This window comes from Pleurodeles waltl, chromosome 8 (genome assembly GCF_031143425.1).
Source record: "Pleurodeles waltl isolate 20211129_DDA chromosome 8, aPleWal1.hap1.20221129, whole genome shotgun sequence".
Lineage (NCBI taxonomy): Eukaryota > Metazoa > Chordata > Amphibia > Caudata > Salamandridae > Pleurodeles > Pleurodeles waltl.
In genome coordinates this window covers 998,199,716-998,218,992 of record NC_090447.1, presented here as the reverse complement: position 1 = coordinate 998,218,992, position 19,277 = coordinate 998,199,716, and the positions used below count along the sequence as shown (strand labels likewise).

At 42.3% G+C, this 19,277-nt stretch overlaps 1 protein-coding gene across 11 annotated transcripts in view; it reads left to right on the top strand.

The window, feature by feature from the left end:
- Positions 1 to 5,116: 5,116 nt before the first annotated feature.
- Positions 5,117 to 19,277, top strand: part of LMO7 (LIM domain 7) — a 411,754-nt gene continuing 397,593 nt past the window's right edge. For 4 of the 11 annotated variants that reach the window (XM_069205263.1, XM_069205262.1, XM_069205261.1 and 1 more), the window contains exon 1: positions 5,117 to 5,596. In XM_069205263.1, coding sequence (XP_069061364.1) covers positions 5,528 to 5,596 — 69 coding nt within the window. In that variant the 5' untranslated portion in view covers positions 5,117 to 5,527. The remainder of the gene's footprint in view (positions 5,597 to 19,277) is intronic. The other 7 variants (XM_069205272.1, XM_069205273.1, XM_069205271.1 and 4 more) reach the window with 4 other exon arrangements.

Genomic DNA, 19,277 nt, shown 5'->3' with positions numbered 1-19,277 from the left:
GAATCAAAGTAAAAAAGTACTATCACTAACATAACAAACACAATACATTAAATAATACAAATATTTAATATAGATAAATGTAATTACAATTATAAAAACACATTAAACTTTATAATAAACTATTAAATATTATTTTAATACAATTCTAAGTATTAGACAAAACCTTACAAGCTAATATAAAATTAAACATATGTATGTGTAAATTAAAATAAAAAGATAACTAAAATGTCTAAAATAATATAAATTGTTAAAAATGTAAATTACATAATTTCTAAGCAGTATTACCAATAGTAGTAAATAAAATTGAAAATTATTAAAAATATAATTAAAAACAATTCCACCGTATTTCACTTTAAACAAAACCTACCCAAAAAATGTTTTATCAACATAATAAACACAAACAAAATGTAAACAAAAACTGCCAGACATCCGAGGCTGCAAATATGGTAGTGGTCCGGGCGTGGATCTGGCTATCCACAAAATATTTCACAGTTCTTCTAGTACCGTATAGAAGATTACCCGGAAAACAACTGGAAGTCCAAAAATACTTTAATCACCAATGCTTCCTCCCAGTACAACGCGTCTCAGCTGTAGCCTTGCACGGCTACGGCTGAACGCATTGTACTGGGAGGAAGCATTGGTGATTAAAGTATTTTTGCACTTCCAATTGTTGTTCGGGTAATCTTCTATACGGTACTAGAAGAACTGTGAAATATATATATATATATATATATATATATATATATATATATATATATATATATCTTCAACTGTTTTAAAAAGCAACCAAATACCCAACATTTTCCAACAGTGTATTTATATACTCTGCGTATTTAATAAACAACTTAAACAATTAGAAATTAATTTTTATTTCTAGCATTAAAATATGTGTACATGTTGCACAAACAGAAAGGAAGGGGCACAAGCACCATTATTGCACGTAAAGGAGACAGGAATAAGTATGGAAGCTATTAAGAAAAGACAGAAGCACAAAAAGCGCAAGATGGCATAACGCAGTCAGTTAGCCATCTAAAGGAGGTGATGCAAAGAAATAAAGAAATAGAAGTGAAATTGCAGGATAGACCAAAGAGACAGTTGATGAGGAGTTTAAGAAGAGTAAGGAGAGAAGGGCACCCACTTGCCTGTTGCATTCTTTTCTTTCTTCTGATGGGAGCAGCCAAAGACTGGTCCGGTGATAGAATGTTGGGCAGAAGGAATGAGAAGAAATCATCTCAGGAAGCGGGCGGATAAAGAAGAGAGGTTCAGCTCTAGGGCGTTTGACCTACCCTAAACGGACAAAAGTTGTATAATAAGTAATAAATGTAACAAAGATTCACACTATTTCTGTCTCATAGGAGTGTACCCTGTGGGACCCATCATAGATACATTAGAAAGCACAAACATTTACCTATAACACTTATATATATCATTAAAACAAATAATATTCTAATTAGACAACTATAATTTAATACACTAACAATTTATATAATAATATTATTTCAAAATATATATTTTAAAATAATTCCCATCCTATTCCTCTATAAACCCAACAACCCACTGAAACAATTGTTAAATTTAGAATAATTCATTAAATATATACCAAACTCCCAAAGAGTAAACTTTACTAAACAAATATATGAGTAACCAACATTAAAATAATAATAATTTTTTATACTATTATAACTAATGAAACATTACAAAAATATCAAAAAGGGTATTATATACTACATTACATATTATGACACTATAAAGTCTGATATTTTGAACAAAGAATAAAATCATTATTCTTACCTGTTATATAACGTCCCACAATATTATTGTAATCACAATGTTGTTAACAATATTAATGTGTCACAATATTTTTAAAACACTATTAAAGTTGTACACCAGTTATGTTTAATGCTTGCCCTCAATGTACATCTAACCAATTGGTTAGGCTGTTGAAAGCAAGAGCTATGCTGACAATGCCTATGGTAATGACTGTGTCCTTAAGCCTCATCTTCATTTAAGAACCTAGGATTACCAACATTATCATTGAGATTCACAACTATACTTAATTGAATACATTACAGTTAGTACCCTCACATTCAACAAAGAATACATTATGGGTGACTTTTACTGGGGTTGACTCCTGTGAAGAGTGATGTATGACACACTATCAAGAACACAAATAGTGTAGAGCCAAAATAATGAGGATAAAAAAATTGCAAAGATAAGTGCATATAGGTTAGTATAGACTTACTATTTGTAACTCCATATCTATGTACCTTAAAGATATATATCATCAAGGTTCATATATAGTAAACCTACACCTTCACAATATTTTGTCCCTCAATATTTTACCACAATATTTTGGTCCCACAATATTGTTTAGTTGATATATTGATGGAGTACCACAAAGACAGTTCTGATAGTGACTTCATAACAATTAAGGTAAGACAACTGATTTCTGAACCAACACAACATCAAGGCCATAATCTCTTCACTTTTGTAATGGGTAAAAGCAGTCACTGATAAGTAATAGACTATAAATAACATAGATTCAAGGGCGCCCTTTTCCGCATAAGTAAATGTAGTCCTGCATCCTGGGTGGGTGAGAAGCTGACCCCAATAACCTACTGCCAGGAGCTTAGCTTGGTCTGTAAGATTGGGAATTGTGAGCTCCATATTTCACAAACATCACGCTGGTTAACATACATCATATGATAAGCAGGGCAGGAGGAATGCTCAAGGAGCATTAGGAGGGGAGAGGAGAGCGGATTGAAGGGGCTACTTAAAACTCAATATTTTGTAAAATAACCATTTTAACACATTTAAAACAGATATAATAGTGTGTGTTTGGTATGAAAGTGCAGCTAAAAATCCCAAGTGAAGTCCAACACACATCTCACCATACCCGACTTAAAGCACCTGTACCTAACTTTGTACTACAGAATACATTTATTAGGGGAGTGTAACACCACAAACAACATCCCACCCCCCACCGAAGCTACTCCCCTGCCTGCTGCAGGCAGGAGGGACCCATCAATGCTGTGAGACCCTGCCCATAATCAGAGCCACTGATTGTGAGCAGGCACCATTTCCTGAGAACTACCAGAAACCAGAGAAGTGCATGCCTCCAGAACTCCTGCGATCATTTCTGAGTTTAGCACTACAGCTGTAAATGAATGTATTTACTATGTCTCACCGGTACTGGTTTCTACCAGCAGGAGCAACTGAGAAGAGCTTACACTTCCAGCGAAGACCATCTGACCTCACACAGCACTTGACTGAAGTTGTTGAAGTGTGTAGCTATGACTGTGGTGAACACCCGCCCTCCTTCCTGCAAACATAGGCCTCAAAGGAGATCATCAGCAACCAATCAGGGACAGTATAATAGTTTTGCAAAGTGAAAACCAGAGCTTAACTGTGTGTAGTTACATGCCAAAGGGGTTGTTTTGTTCATCATTCTCCATTATGCATATCAGCTCTTGACAACCGCAGAATTACAGAGTAATTCGCCTGTTATGCTCAAGTATTAAGAAATTCCATAAAAGAGATTAAAGGTACTAAGCATATAAACTTAATAATAAATAAAGTCTTATCTCCTATGCATTTTTATTATATTTATTCTGAGTGAAACGTGTGCTGCCTGAACTAAAAGGCTCTTTCCCGCCTGGCAAGAGTAAGCCTTGACTATTTGACTTTGCTAGACATTTAAAGCCAAAGCTTAGCAAATTGATATCGCAGGCAGTGACGTCACACAAACTTTGACATCAATGATACCACAATATGTAGACAGTGAAATAATAAAATCAATGAAATAACTATAAAATGTATAAAACAACTGCAAAACGTAATTGAAGTAGACTCAGCTTACAAAGGCAGTGGAGCAGGGACTTTGTCCAAAGTGGCTTGTTGCATTAATTGAAGGGGTCTGTAGGAGGGTTGCCATTGTGGTGAAATTGCCTATGCACACAAAAGAGATTTGTGTTCAAGTGCCATCCCTTTTAACCAAGTGTAACACTTAAAGACTGGTTACAAGTGGCCTGTTAAATTGCATTCCTTGTGCAAACACCTCTTTGCACAGGGATCGAAATTAATAGTGGTGTAATGTTTATCGCCCTTGCTAGTTACCAGGTGTGATAAAGTTAAACCTGCTGGAATTTAAAAAAGGAAAAGGCCTAGTATTTAAGCAGAGTTTGGTGCAATTTGCACCTAATTCCACGTTATTTCCCAAAACGTTAGAGGATGTGATGATTTGCATCTGATAATTTTCTAGTACCTCGGCGTCGGATGTTATTGGCACTCATAATCAAGCCCTAAACCTGTTGAGAGTGAGAGATGAAACCAACCACCTAAAGTGTGAGTCTCACTCGCAAAAATGAGACTTGAAGTGCAGTGCAAGTCACTTACTGTTTGCTGTTGCAATTTTTTTCCAATCTCCGACCCTAGAATTGGTATTTTGGTAAGCTAAGAACCTGATTAAAAGTGACCCGTGTCAGGTGCTAAAAGTATTGCATCTAATAAAACCTGACACTCAGGTATTCAGAATATATTTGATGTGATCATTGTTGCCTATTAAGACCAGGAGGACCGACTCGGGGTCCCATCATTACATTCAAAGGGGGGGGGGGGGGGGCATCTTTTTGCATTACGCCACTGTCTCAGAGAGACACCTAAATACCGGTTGGTGACACACTATGGATATCACAGAAACAGAGATTACGTGTTTAAGCCACGCCCTTAATTATACAGGGCACGCCCCTTTCATAGACTCCCCCCGCCCCACACAAAAATGTTTTTAGCTCACTTAAAGCCCTGTATAAAGTATTTTCAAATATGCCAGAGATTGCGGGAAGAATCGAAGCTCCCAGGGTTCCCCAACTCCCATTTTAGCTGAAACGCCCCTGACGAACTTTTCACAAAACAAGTCGGAGGCTGAGTTAGGCAGTCTCTCGGCTTTTTCCTAATTATGAATTAAACCATTCCTATGGTCCTGATTCTTAGTTGTTTTTTTTTCTCTCGACTGATTCTTTACTTTTTTCTCTTGACTGGTACCTGCAGGGCCTGACTCACCCCCTACGCGCCACGCCCTCAGCGGAACACGGAGTCCCACCCCGGGGCCTGCTCCTCCCCTAAGCGTACTCCAGGAGCTACACCCGTGCAGGAGGCGCTTCTAACTGCATGTAGTCAGGTTGAATTTTATCCCGGTCAGCCGGAGGGAAAGAAGCTAGACCTCTGCTTTCCTCATACTGCTTACACTGTATGTGAGACAGCTCCACGTTGTGCGGGAAGCGTGTAGAAAAAAAAGTTTTCTTCACATCTCCCTGGCGGGAGTGCGTGTGTTTTTATTACATTGGTGTCCCAGACAGCGGTAGCAGCAGCAGGGAGGGGGCGTGTGACTCGCCGCTTCCTCGCTGAATTCATTTAGGCAGCAGGACTGACTGGCCAGGCAGTGGGAACTCAAGCTCAGCTAAGCATCAGCATAAAGTTTCGGCGCACCCGCTGACCATTCCTGTCCGGGTCGCCACCGTCCCAGCCCGCCATGGAGTGGAGAGACAGCCCCACGGAAAACTGCGAGCCAGCCTTCACCGAGGCACAGAGGTGGCTGGAGGTGAGAACCCTCTTTTTAAATTCTAGTTTCTATTTCTTCTCGTTGTTCCGTGGCTTGTCTGCAGCTAAACATTAACCGTGACTGCGCTGCGTGAGGTGACGAACCTGAACTTTTATTACTTTGGGGAGAGAGGCGAGGGTTAGCTGGATCACACGGGGGATGATGAGCTGAAACCCGGCTGCACTCCAACACGGGAAGCTAGGTGGGTGTCTCACGAACCTGTTGGTGTTAAAGTGTAGGGCAACATTACAAGAAAAGTTACACGTGTAAACGTCCCTTTCGACCTAGAAAGTTTGAGAAACTTATTTGCAGCCTAGAAAACATAAATGAGAAATTTGGCCCAAAATTGCACTGTTGTAAGTTGAGGGGTACATTCCGATCACAACTTCAAATCATGATACCGTTGGTGGTGTTTTTTTTTTTTTTTAATAAATCAGTGACGAGTAATGATCACTTTTTTTTAAATGTAAACTGTTATCTGTAAAGTGGTATTTTAAACTCGCTGTTGCCTCACAGCTATCAAAAAGTTAACTAACTCTGGAACTTTTATCATTGCAAGTGGTGATTTAAAATTCCCTGCGTTCACCATGTTGTTGGTTACAAACCCAGGACGATGCCACTTGACAGGTATGACGTACGCGTTTCACGCTTCTATAAGGCATCTAGTTATATCCTTCCTTGTTACCATTTCATTGTTTGTGTTGTATCAAGGTTAGCCTGAAACTCGAGAGCATTCGCTGTAATCCCTTTTGCTCTACGTCCACACTCAGTAATTTAATCTGTTTTTTCCGTTGCATTCTGGAACTTGAAGTTTTAAATTGTCCATTATGGATGCAGGACTACATGTTGCAGAGAGCCAAAGAACACGGGGCGACATCTTTGTGACTGATTTGGTAAATCATTCGAGTTCTGATCTAACTGCAAACTTTACCAGTTCTAAATGTTTTTACTGGATCCAGTTACTTCCAGATGTTTTTTTTTTTAAAATCTTTTGAATTTATGTGCAGGACAGTCATATTGATCCCAGGAGTGTCCTGCAACTGGTTGTTGGTGGCCAATGGTGTCACTTGGTTTCTCATTATGTTTAACCCATTGGATTGCCACTTTTTTCTGCTGGTCATGTGTAGTCCAGTGTCTAGGTCGTATGCCAGCTACTGGAACAGCAAAATCCTTTTGTAAATTAAGAACTTGGCTATCTACAAGGGAAGGCTATCATTATGGCCATCTTCAATGAGTGAACAGTCAATCATGTGTTGGCTGTCCATGCATCACACCTGAGGCGTCATTAGCCATTACTCTTCAGTGGGTTTAGAAAAATGCATTTGACATTCTCTCTAGCTGTATGCATTTATTGCATGAGATGTCACTCCTACTTAAGCTGTGCGATAGGCATTGTGCTTCTGGAACATATTTTGGCAATGGGGCTGCACATATGCACAGTTTCCGAAGCAATGTGTCACACTGGCCCCTGAAGGTTGGAAGGCAGACATTCCTGTTTGTTTACTTGTGCTGTGGTGTTGATTGGGAGCATGCATGTAAACATATATGCCCATTAGTAGCTAATCACAGGCCATCATTGTGCTGGGGGCTAAGGGGTGGCTGTAAGTGCCACACACCCAATAACTGGGAGGATCTACTTCAAAGGGCGGGGAACCATGTCACCCTGGGGAACATTTCAGTATCTCTTTCTCTCTGTTAAGGATTAATAAACACAAAATGAAGGGATCCTGTTGAAAATTAAACAGGCTTTTTTTTTTTTATCTATATACAATCTAAAACTGAAACGTTCCTTTTTGTAGTCCATTTTGGTCTAAAACCAAGGAAACTATATTTAGGCAGAACTCATTATTTCCCTATAAATATATAATATTTCAGTTTCAATAAATATCAGTTTCTCCTCTGAAGGCTCCCCACAAACCGGATTTCACCTACTCGGTGTGCATCCTGTTAATAACCGATCAGTGCCTATTTTTTTTGACCGATCATGGTTTTGAAATAGAGAGAAGTGATTTACCCAGGATCACACAGTTGAATGAAGCGGGGAAACTGAGATTCTACATTTGTTGGTACTTTGGAGGCCCAAGATCAACCGCCCTGAATTGGAACTAAAACCAAGACTTCCTTGTCCTATCACACGTCTCTTCTACTTGGCAATATTTATTCTGTTCTCTTATCAGGTACCCACAGCTCTGCGTAGTGATATCAAAGCAACATATTTGGTACATTACAAAACAAGTAAATATAAATTCCGATTTCTTGGTTGAACACTTGGCATGATCACTGCACTTTTGAACCCGAGCCACCATGCATAAAACAGACTTTATGGGCAAGGGGACAAGACGGTAGCTTGCGGGCCCCGTAGACAGGTGCAGGCCGGATCGGACTGGTCAGGGGCAGTGGGCTAACGATGGCCCTAGTTTTGAATTTGGGTGGTCACCCAGGGTCAGCTGCCATTGGTTGCTAGGTGATTGGCGGGGGCGCCCGGGCAGGCATCAGGAGCAGCCAAACCAGTTAAATAATTGGCAAGTCTACCTGATCGCCCCTTTTTCACTGCTGGCTGCCCCTGGTGACTGAAGACGCACCTCCTCCCCCTTTTTCAGACCGGATTTCTTCAGGATGGAATCAGTTTTTAAGCCTTTAACTGAAGCGGGGGCAAGGGTACTGCAGTGTTTATTGAAAGGCTGAGGATTGTCCATAGCTGGCCATGATACTCCATTACACGGCCCTGGGGATACTGGGAGACGGTGGGCTGAGCCAGGGGACTGAGGTATGGCCCGGTTAACAAGGTCCATCTCCCAATGGGTGCCAGGGGGGTTCCCATGTATTGGGTTGCTCTGGCATGGTTGTTTGGGGGACCAGCTGTCATTCTGGCCCAAGCTCCCTCTGTCCTGAGGGGACAAGTGAGTTCGTCTTGTAAAGGACAGCTTATTGAGGGACCAGCAGGGTTTCATCCCGCGTCCAAGTCAATGCAATCACTCAATGCCACAAGGGGCTTGGTGAGTGGTCAACCATGACTCCTTATGTATGCGGTATTTGCTGGAAATTGTTCATTTATTAGTATTAAATATTTGCTAGGAATTTCATGTATTAGTTAGGTACATATGATAATTACAATGCTATTCTGTACATATTGTAACTAAAGATGAGAATGAAAAATTTGTCGTGTTTATGAGCTGTAATAAATATGGCAGGAGAATGTTTTATTCTCTAACGCAATAACGGCATCTTGTATTGTGTCCTTGCAGAATCGGTCATGGATGTGTGGATGTATAATGTTTGAGATATGACCGGTCTCGCTGCGGTCCCCCACCCGTGAAAGGTAGCTTTTACCTAGATCTACAGTTTATGTTGGGCGTTGCAGTATTTTTGTGGCACCTTCTGCCTGGGTTTCTCCTCTTACTTTTTTTTATTGCCTTTGTAAAAGACCATTACCTGTATTTGTTGGATGGACCCTGCTTTGTCCACTAGGTTATTGTGGCCTCAACGGTGAGTCTGTAGATTATTCCAGCTGTTTGTCACTCCCTCTGGTATGTATTTTGTATTTATGTAGTGCGAACCAAGCCAAAATGCAGTGCAGCACTGTGCAGGGTCCAAGGCAGAGGCGTTGTCAGTGTGTGATTGGAGCAGATCCTGGTTTCTAAAAATGAAAGTGGATTGTTGATGCATCTTAAGTCTTCTTTCAAAAGAGGTGTGGCTTCAGCTCTTTTCTAAATTAGAGCAGTGTTGGTACATTCTGAAGGGACACGGGGATGTAGTTTCAGATCTTGGATGCACAGCAGGGAGGAATGGTTTCACTTTGTTTAGTAGAGTGTTGGTAGCAGGACGTCATAGTCCCTTGACAGTGAATAAGGTGAACCTCAGAGACATGGCATTGGGTGTAAGTTGGGGCTTGAATGAGCCCAGATTCATGTTGTTGAGCGTGGTTTGGACTAGTTTGCGTATTGTTGCTCTTCGCGAACAGCAGGAATTCAGTTTTGGTTGTTTTAAGCTACAGGTAGGTGTTGGACATCCAGGTCTGGATGAGGTACAAGTGTGGTTTGGAGCATTGGTTGCCTTAAACATAGGAGTCTTTAAAATATAATTGTGTGTTGTTGGCATACAGGTGATTTTTTATGATAGCTCCGAGTAGGTTCCCAAAAGCCTTGGTGGAGGTATTGAAAATGAAGTGAGACAATAGATCCCTGGGAATTCTGTCACTGAGTGGAATCTTTTGGGACCTGAAGCTACCCCTTGAAGAAACTGGTGTCATTTGCATAGGACAACTAGAGAAGAACATTTCTTGGGATTCCCATTTGAAACTTCTGCGTGCGAAGGGGAATGAGGTGGTCAACGTTGTTGGACGCAGCCGAGAGGTCCATTAATAGCAGAAGTCTGGGATTATCTGGTCTGCAGTCAACAACCCAAATGATGGAGTCATTGAAGCAGTGTTACTTAAGGTGATAGCATGTGAAACAGTCCAGGCGCTGTAAATCTTATGGCTAATAATTTAGGTGGCGGGCAACATAATGGAAATTCCAATCATTTGCCTGGAAGTGAGGAACAATGTAACTGCTTTCGGTTTGGGGTAATGTCATACCCTTCTATTTAATGACTACCTGTTTCAGCTACCTGCGCGGAAAACTGCATCAAGGCCCGGACTTCACATTTCTAGTTCACCGTGAGGCAATGTACAGCCCTAGTCGTGATATTTGCGGTTTCTTGGTAGTATATCTGAGAGGAGCTTGTGTTCAGTCCTTGCTTTGAGGTGAACTGTGAGGTAAATTATTTCAGATTTACTGCAGGGTGTAATGGTGCGTGCGCTTTCTCCGCAGTTGGTTCAGTGTCATATGCTCTATTTCCATGTAATATTTAGGTTACCAAACCGTTGTCCAGTTACATCTACTTGCTTAATAAGGTGCACGTGGTACTATTTAGAAGAGCGCTAAATGAGCGGTAGTAGCAGTAATTGCTCTTCTTGGTTAGTGAGCACTTTAAAAACCGCAGAATACGTTAATGTCTGGGGTAATACAGTCACCACAAACATTCCAAATGTGGGCTGTAGTGTTTGTGGAACAGGTGATACCGTGTTTGATCCCTAATTTCGAGTTGTGTGCGATCTTGAGCAAATAAAGCAATTTATTTGTAAGACCTTTGCAAGGAGTGACAATCGGGCCCAGTGAGCATGCGTATTTTTTTATGACTAAAATATCCGTAAGCAGAGCTGGTTGGCGATATGGAGGACCTCATTTCAGGTCAGTGCATGGGGCACACTCCAAAGGCATGCGTGCTCTACACAAACATCAATAAAAGAAGATGCCATAACATTAAAACAAACACTGCATTTAATTAATTACTCGCACAGTATCTTTGCATGGATTGACAACAAAGCACATTATGAAAGCTTGCAGTCAGCTATTGGCAACAGCTGCAAGTTCCAAGCAGCCCCCTGGAAGCTGGAGCCCCTTATGTTCGAAAGGGACGAAGCGCCATGACGCTGCCACCGCTGGTAAACTTCATCGCTAAATGAGCGCGTTTATTCCCATCCCTAAGAATGTACAATAAGTCACTTCATTCTCGCGCGCATGGCGCGTGTTGGTACCGGGGTGTCATTCGTTTGTTTTCTGTGTGTTTCTTGAGTGATTGCTTTTGTACAGGCGTATCCACATGAAGTGACCCGCTTGCACCAGGCTCCGCCCATCGCACGACTGTGCAGGGGGCAGCTCTGCTACTCAGTCTGTCCGCAGCGTGTCTTCTGTCGCAGATTTCGGGGCACCTCGAAGGGCTCTTGTTCAGCCTTTTGACTGATGGCTGCCTGCCTGTGATACAAGGGCTTGGATTGTTAAATTCTACTCCGTTCACGGAGGCGAGGCTCATGTCGCCTCATTCTTTCTGAAAGACAATCGTCCCTTTTAAAAGCTGTGGCTTAGCTCTGCTTTGTGAGTTTCGGATACACCTGTAGCAGCCGTGCATTTGAGACTCTCTGAGGATCTCAGATTGCATCCAAACTTGCCAGATGAAGCCCGTGGCATTTTAAGGTGCCTGAAAGGGGGTTTAGGAGTTAGAGGGCATGTCTTTAATGTGCCCAACAGGCAGTACATAGTCATTAGAGTGTTTTGCGCGTGAGTGATGCAGTGAAATGAAAGCATCCCCTTTGGCTAGATACGTATAAAGGGCTTTACCAAATGTTGTCGATTTGGGTGATTTTGTTTATCCCGCTGCTGGGGCGTTGTTAACCACCGCCTTAACCCTGGGTAGTTCAAGAAATCTCATTGGTTGTGATTTACAGCTTTAATTTATTCCTCGTTCAAAGAGAAGCTTCCTTACAGTACCCGCTTTTGCCGAAGCAGCGTGTCCAGTAATTACAAGGTGGGGCTAATGCCTGTCTGACGAGTTTGGCATACAGGGCGAGCGGATCCTTGGGGTAGGTCTGGGCTGCGGCTTCACCTGAAGCGGTCTTTGAGGTGTGCATAGTTTATAGTAAACACTGCTGGTAGCTTTAATTGCAGGTACCGCCCTGTGGAATGGTTCCTGTTTAAATGTACATACCGCTGCCTCAATCTGAGTCCTGCCTACGGTGGAGTGACCTTTATATCTGTCTGACTAACGCAGGATGGGGGCAGCTGCATTAAAGCCTTCGAGGCCCACTCCCTACTAATACTGGCCCCTTCCGTGCTTGTGTTGATCTTCGTCCCTATTGCCATCTCTTAAGTTAAACATGTTTAAAAAGCAGCGTTATGTAGGACCCCTTCTGCTTGTAAACAAACACTGGTCCATCTCAGAAACTTATTGCACACATCTGCAACTGAAGCGCTGATATTCGGCAACATCACTTCTCCATTTAGCAACTTACAGTGGCCCTTAGAACTAGGACCTTCGCCCACACCGACGGACCATGCTTGTAATCTTGGTATCATCCTGGACAGCAAGCTCACCATGAAAACTCTGATCTACACAGTGTCTTCTGCCTGCTTCCTCGCTCATCGCATATTCTGGAAAAAGTTCAAATGGTTCCCCATCAACACGAGAAGCAATGTCACTCAAGCCCTGTTCACCAGCTGCCTGGACTATGGTAAAGCACCCGGTCACCACTCGCTTCCTTAAGAGACCGCAAACCATACAGAACTCTCCGTCCAGCATCATCCTTGACTTAACCAATCGACCCACATCAGCCCTCACCTCAAGAAACTCCTCTGGCTCCGCATACAGAAGAGATGCCAATTTAAGATGTTAACCCACACCTACAAGGCTCTGCACAACCAGGGACCCGCCTACATCAACCCCTGCCTTTCACCAACCCTCCAGGTACCTGCGTTCCGCCTTCCACTCCCTTACTCACATCTCCGCATCTGCCAAAGCAACTATGGAGGACGCTTCTTCTCCTACACCATGGCTAAATCCTGGAATGTCTTACCCCCCTCCCCCACGCCTCAGGACATCCACACCTCTCCTAGATTTCCAGAAGGCACTCAAGAACTGGTTGTTCAACTGATCTCACCTAATGTAGCAAGGCCCTTAGCGCCTTGATACCCTACCTGGTGATTAGCTGTGTTTTATAAATCCTGCTTGATTGATTGATCACGTTCACAGTGTGCCTCCCTGAGCGAAGAACATCTTGCAGGCTTTCTGGAGGTCAACTAGTGTGCCCTGACCATACCTGTAGGAGGCTTGGACTAATTCAATTGTGACTAGCATACTGACTCTTTCTATTAGATGGACTTTTGGTCCTCAGGGTACCAAAACTCTTTGCTGTCCCCCTACATCCTTTAAGATGCCAGCTTCAGGTTGTCTCTAAGTTTTATTTCCGGAATCCGTCTGTTGTGATCATCCCAGGAGTGCTCTGTAGCCACCAATGCCCTCTCTGGGCGCAGGGCTGAGACAGGTTACCCTTTGGGAGAGCAATCCATAGTCCACTACAGTGTCTAGACTTCCATTATGGGAACATCTCTTCAATTTTTTAGTACAGATACAACCTCAGTGTGTAGTCGGCCAATAGTTTAATTAATACCCTGAAAAGGGATTCAGCTAGTACTCCTTTCCAGTGTCTTAGTTTATCAACTCTGAGTCCTAAACAGTGAGTATCTGTATGGCACCAGGCCACAAGCCAGATTTAACAAGGAACACTGTTCTGTGATTCAGACTGAAATTTGAAGTGGGGCCTATAATATACTCCCAAAGTCACCACGGAAGATAGGATCTGGCAGACACTTTCACAAAAGGGACAAGAAAAATATTAGAAAAACCAACCCTACTTAAATGGGCTGCTACTAGATCATGAACACAGCTTAGTTGGATCTGGCAGACGCCACCCTTAGGATGTGACATCCTGTTTCCACTGGTTAGCGAGTAGTGAGAGCCTTTAACACCTGTGTATCTCATTTATGGAGGATATTTCTTCCTGTCAGTCAAGACCCTTGATTGCTAGTAAGTAATTCTACAACTTTAGGTATATGGGAGAGTGCTGAATAATCGGGTAGATGGCAAAAATGGCATTTGCCATTAACGTGTGAGAGATGGCCACTGGAAAGTGGCAAAAAATGGTAAGAGAAAGGGAAGCTTTGGTCTAGATGAAGGCCAACCTAGTGAGCCTGGGGAGGAGGGGGTGAATGTCCATTTATCACAGTCCCAGAGACTACACATGAAGATTGAGAAGTTCTGGCTTGTTGGTTAGGCAGAGAGCGAGGGAGTGAAGAAGTTCAGGAGAAGGGAGTGCCTGAGTAACGTTGGTCGTTACTGCACAGTGTAATTCTTAAGAATTAGGCAAAATGAAGGTGCAGCAATATTGGGGTGGGGAATTGGAAAACAAAAAGTATGTGAGTTCTAGGAGGTAAGGCCCTGTCACAGTTGTGGTTAGTGGCCTGCCCTAGTTCACATGCATGAGCATTTGGGTCTTATCTTATTCTCATGGGGGTTCCGAGTAGTGGGTGTAATAGAGAGTAAATCGTGTGTGGCACCATTTTTTGAAGGCTTGTGTCTTGAGTCCTTTCTTGAGAAAAGTAAGATGATCCTCTGTTAGTGTGATGGTGTTAGAGCTGACAGCATTAAAGTGTTCCCCCCCCCCCCCCAACATTTTGCCTACCTCCTTCACTTGTCTGACCTTGTTTTTGCTGGTATTACAACTCTGTGCACTTTACCCCTGCTGACAAGTGCTTTTGTTCTCTCCGATGAACATGGTAATAATGGCTTTTCCCTGGTTGTCCTATTTAATTTACTAATAAGACCCTAGTAAGTGGTACTGTGTGTACCCAGGGCCTGTAAATTATATGCTACTAGTTTGCCTACAACACTGATTGTGACACCGACACCGAGTTAAGTAGCCGCTTAACCTTGTCTCATGCCTGTCATTGCAGAGCCTGTGTGCGGTTTTACTAACATGTTGACCTGGCAAAATAACCCTTTTGCCAGGCCCAAACCTTCCTTTTTAGACATGCTAGTCACCCCTAAGGTAGGCATTGGACAATCCATAGGGCGGGGTGTAATGTATTGGAAAGACAGGACATGTACTTTTAAGTTTTACATGACCTGGTAGTGAAAAACTCAGAAAGTAATTTTTCATTACAACAATGCCTATCTCTCCCATAACATAACATTGAGATTACATTATTACATTTTATAAGTGTAATTCACAATCTGGAAGAGATGAATGTTTCTAGTTTAGTGTCTCTCGAAACACAATTTAAAATCATGGTGAATACTGATTTTTAAATTGCATTTCTGAAAATGGCACATTTAGAAAGCTTAAAAAACACAAAAAGAGAGTACTGGGAGTGTTGCTAACCCACACCACCTCCCAAGAGAAATCTATATAATCACTAAAGGTGTGTGGTAGTAGAGACTGAGGGTAATAGTGGGTTAGTGTTCCCTTAGTGGGCGGTGTCAGTTAGGTCGCCTTAAGCTATAAAACGGGGAAGGCATGGGTGAAAAGTGTCCCAGCAAAGGGGTGCTATGTTGTCCTACAGGGGGAGGGGGGAGTTCCCTTACGGACTAGGTGGTCTCACACACATAATAGTGTCTTGCTTCATCATTTGACCACCTAGCCCCACCCAAGTAAGATGATACTACTTGGGCGGACTCAACCTCTTGGTTAAAGGAACCAGAGGGAGTGCTGAAATTAGACTGACTGGATAATTACGGAGATCCAGAAGGGGTGAAAATAAAATTACCAAACATGTCACCAGTTGCTACTACTTAGTTTTAATGGGGGTGCATGTTGGTAAGGTTAAGAACAGGGGAGGAGGCTCATTCGAGGATAATGTCTCTTAGAGTCTAAAAAGGAATACGTATGACCAACATGTTTCTGCCCTCACAAAGTGCTGGTAGGTCAGGGGCATTTGTCAGGGTCGGAGCACAAGCAGTAGGTGAAGTGCTCAAAGTGATTAATGAATGGCCTACCTGAACAGGTAGTTCATGGTGTGGTAGGTCTATAATAGCCCGGAGTCGGGGGCGGTTTGCCTCTGGTCTGGCTAGTGCCGGGGGGGGTGGGGGGAGGGGGAGGGTTTTCCCTTGTAGTCACACTCACTCCAAAGGGAATACCGAGGGGGGTACCTACATGTCGGTAATACTCTCAGCTCATATATTCAGTCACACTGCATACTCCTCTACCAGGTTCTGGATGTTCTTGTTTTATTAAACTGGGGTCTTCCTGCTGTCTTGATTAGGGTCGGGGGTTCCTAATTATGCCTCCATAGGTAATCATGAGGTGGGGGAAGAGGGGAGTGGAAGCCCTTGCGTCACACCACCATTTTGGTAGAAATTGTTCTAAGTTGTACATTGTTGCAGACACTAAAAGTGTATTTTTTTTTTTTTTTTTCCTGATCCTCCATTTGGGTGAAAAAACAGTTGCAGGGTGACAACAGCAAATATCCATGAAAAGAGTTTTAAGGAAAAGTGTTTTTTTAATGACATGTGGATTTGTCTTGTTGGTATTATGACTGATGTGACCATCGTCATCCAGAGTACAGTGTACAGTTTTAACATGTCTAATCATGATGATCATCCACTAGAGGGTGGTGGCATAGACAACTTTTCAGATTTTGCTGTACAGTGTCCATCAAGAGGATGACAGACAACATATTTGAATAATGACGTTAACGCAGGAGGTTGTTTTAACATGAAATTTTACCATGCATGTGAGATCATTAGAGTTGAAGACCACTTGTCAATTGAGCTTGCAAGACTTTGTCGTCACGATCATATTGTCAGCAAATTTTATTCAGCGTTTCCAATGTGCCCACACCACTTACACTGTATGCAAAACCTTTTTGAACGTTATTTAGAACAGCGCCATACTTCTGCTTTGATCACTCAGTGGAGGATAATCTTTAAATAGTTGATCTGTAGAGAGAAAACTTGAGCATGACTTTATTGGTTTATACTCGGGTGCTTTTTTGAGAAAGTGGAGATTTTACCCCATGGCAAATCATTTGCATGTCAAATCATTCATCAGGTTGGCAAAACAATAGCCACTTTGAGTTTCTTGCTTGAAGTCGGGCACTCATTGTTTCACTGACTTTGTAGGCAGAACTAAGGAGCTATAATGTTGATTTGGAGAGATAGAGGGTTCTGCAAAACCTGCTCGTGCTGGGCATAGAGTTATCAACATTAAGCTGGGAATGAACCATGGCTTATATTGGAGCATGCATTGGCTAGGTTTGTGGTTTACCATGTTCTAACCTTTGTCACATGAGCTTCCCATCAGCAATCTTTGGAATGTGTGTTCTGTTGTTGTCTACAGGTAGTTGGTAAAATATGCTGCCTGAGGCCCAGGTGGTGGTGCTTATTCCTCAGTTTGGTAAGGCACCATCATAAAGTGGTTACTGTTGATTTTACTTGCAACAAACATAAAAACTTCACTCCCATCAAAGCTGGGAAATTGTTTTGTGTGCTGGTTGCTGTATTCGATCAAGTAAAGAGTTTGTTACACGGAAACCTTGTTACTTCTTAATAAGGTTTATATGAAATTTTGTAAAATGTAAATTGTCCAGAAAACGACAAGTGCGTTGTTTGATTAATTTAACGAAATTGGGATGCAAACAAAGTTTGTTCTGAAACAGCTCATTACAGTTGACTTTTTCTTCTCTTCTGCGGTTTTAATGTCGTCAACTGGTTTTTATCTAACATTTTGTTATATCTGACCACTGTTCTGTCAGAAAATACAACCTATGACCTAACACACACCTGTCAATAGCACCCACATTGTTCTTGTAACAATGCACATCACAATCACATCTGTCATGTTGACATACATTAAGCAAGAGAGGAATGATAGCAAGTTTATTTTTCAAAAATTATGCAAAAAAAACGAATAAGCAGATATTTTGTGGTTATGATGGCTGCATGGGAAATGTTTTTATTTACGTGCACTGCACTATGAGTACCTGTTACTCAGGTCTTAAGTCTAGTTATCACACGGAAGGTACTGTTCCTGGTCTGTACAATACTAACTAGAGAATCTATGATTAATGGCATCAGTTGTGTTCTTTCTCCAGGGAAATAGGAGAAAGTACATGCACACAGCATACACACAACGTACGGAAAGGTGGACCTTTCTCGTTTATGAAGACAAGTTTACCAGCCTCTGATGTTACTGACTGGGAGAGTACTCTGCCTACCAGAGACTGGGTTAACCAAGGACTGCTGTTCTGTTAAATAAATGTTCACTCTCTTCACCCCTCTTCGTATGCAGCCTCTGTGTATGTACGAATGTCCAAATCAGACAGAAATGGGTTTTCTGAGCACTTAGGTAAATGGTTGTGTCCAAAAAAACAACCAACCTCCTCTGTATAGTTCTGCTTTTTTTTTTTTTTTTTACTGTGCCTTTTATTTCCTATTCAGCCTCTATTCGCTGAGTCCTTCACTACACGCCACTTGTTTTTTTGGCAACTTTGTACTGATTCAAGTTTGGTGCCATCATCTTTGGGGCAGTACCCTCTGCCCAAAGTTATGTTTGTAGCAAACAGTTGTTGCAGGATATACACCACTTCTCAGTGTACAGTTCATCCATAAAACTGTGTACCACTTCCTTTGTACCCAGCAAATACAGTGTAATTTGAAATCAGGGGTTAGTCTGTAGAGGGATATCGTGTAGCTTCATCCCTGCACCTTTCTCGGTGCTGCATGAAACTTTCTTCATCTCTTCAATTATTTGTGTGGAGGTTATCTAGTTTCAGTCATCAGCGGCATTTGTGCTGTTGATGAGTGTTTGCTCCAACCAAGTAATTTCCGCCCAAGATGATCTGCTTTCTGATGAAAGTGAAGACCTTTTTTATATTCACTGGGTTTCAGTGCCTGGTTCGTACTCACTTTTGTCTGAGGACCGACTGGTCCAGCTTTGTCCACCTAGTCACACTGAACACACCGGTGTCTTGTTAGCCTTAAGATTTGAGGCAGTGACGTAATAAAACTTGAGGGGGCCCCCTTGCAAAGAACATGGAGGGCCCCCCTTCCGAGCTCACTCAGGAGGTCGTAGGTCACGGTACTGTGCTGGGGGCCCCCCCTGCACCACGGGGGCGTTTAAGCCACTGATTTGAGGAACGGCATTATGTACAGTCTAAATCATTAGAGCTGATATTTCTTTCCAGTTGTAATGTACAACCTGCATTGCATGGAATAGCTTTTACACACTTGGGGCTAACTTTTATTTGCTTTTATTTGCTTTCATGACAGTAATCTGAGCCATTGCAAAAGGGTAAGACACCATTGTCAA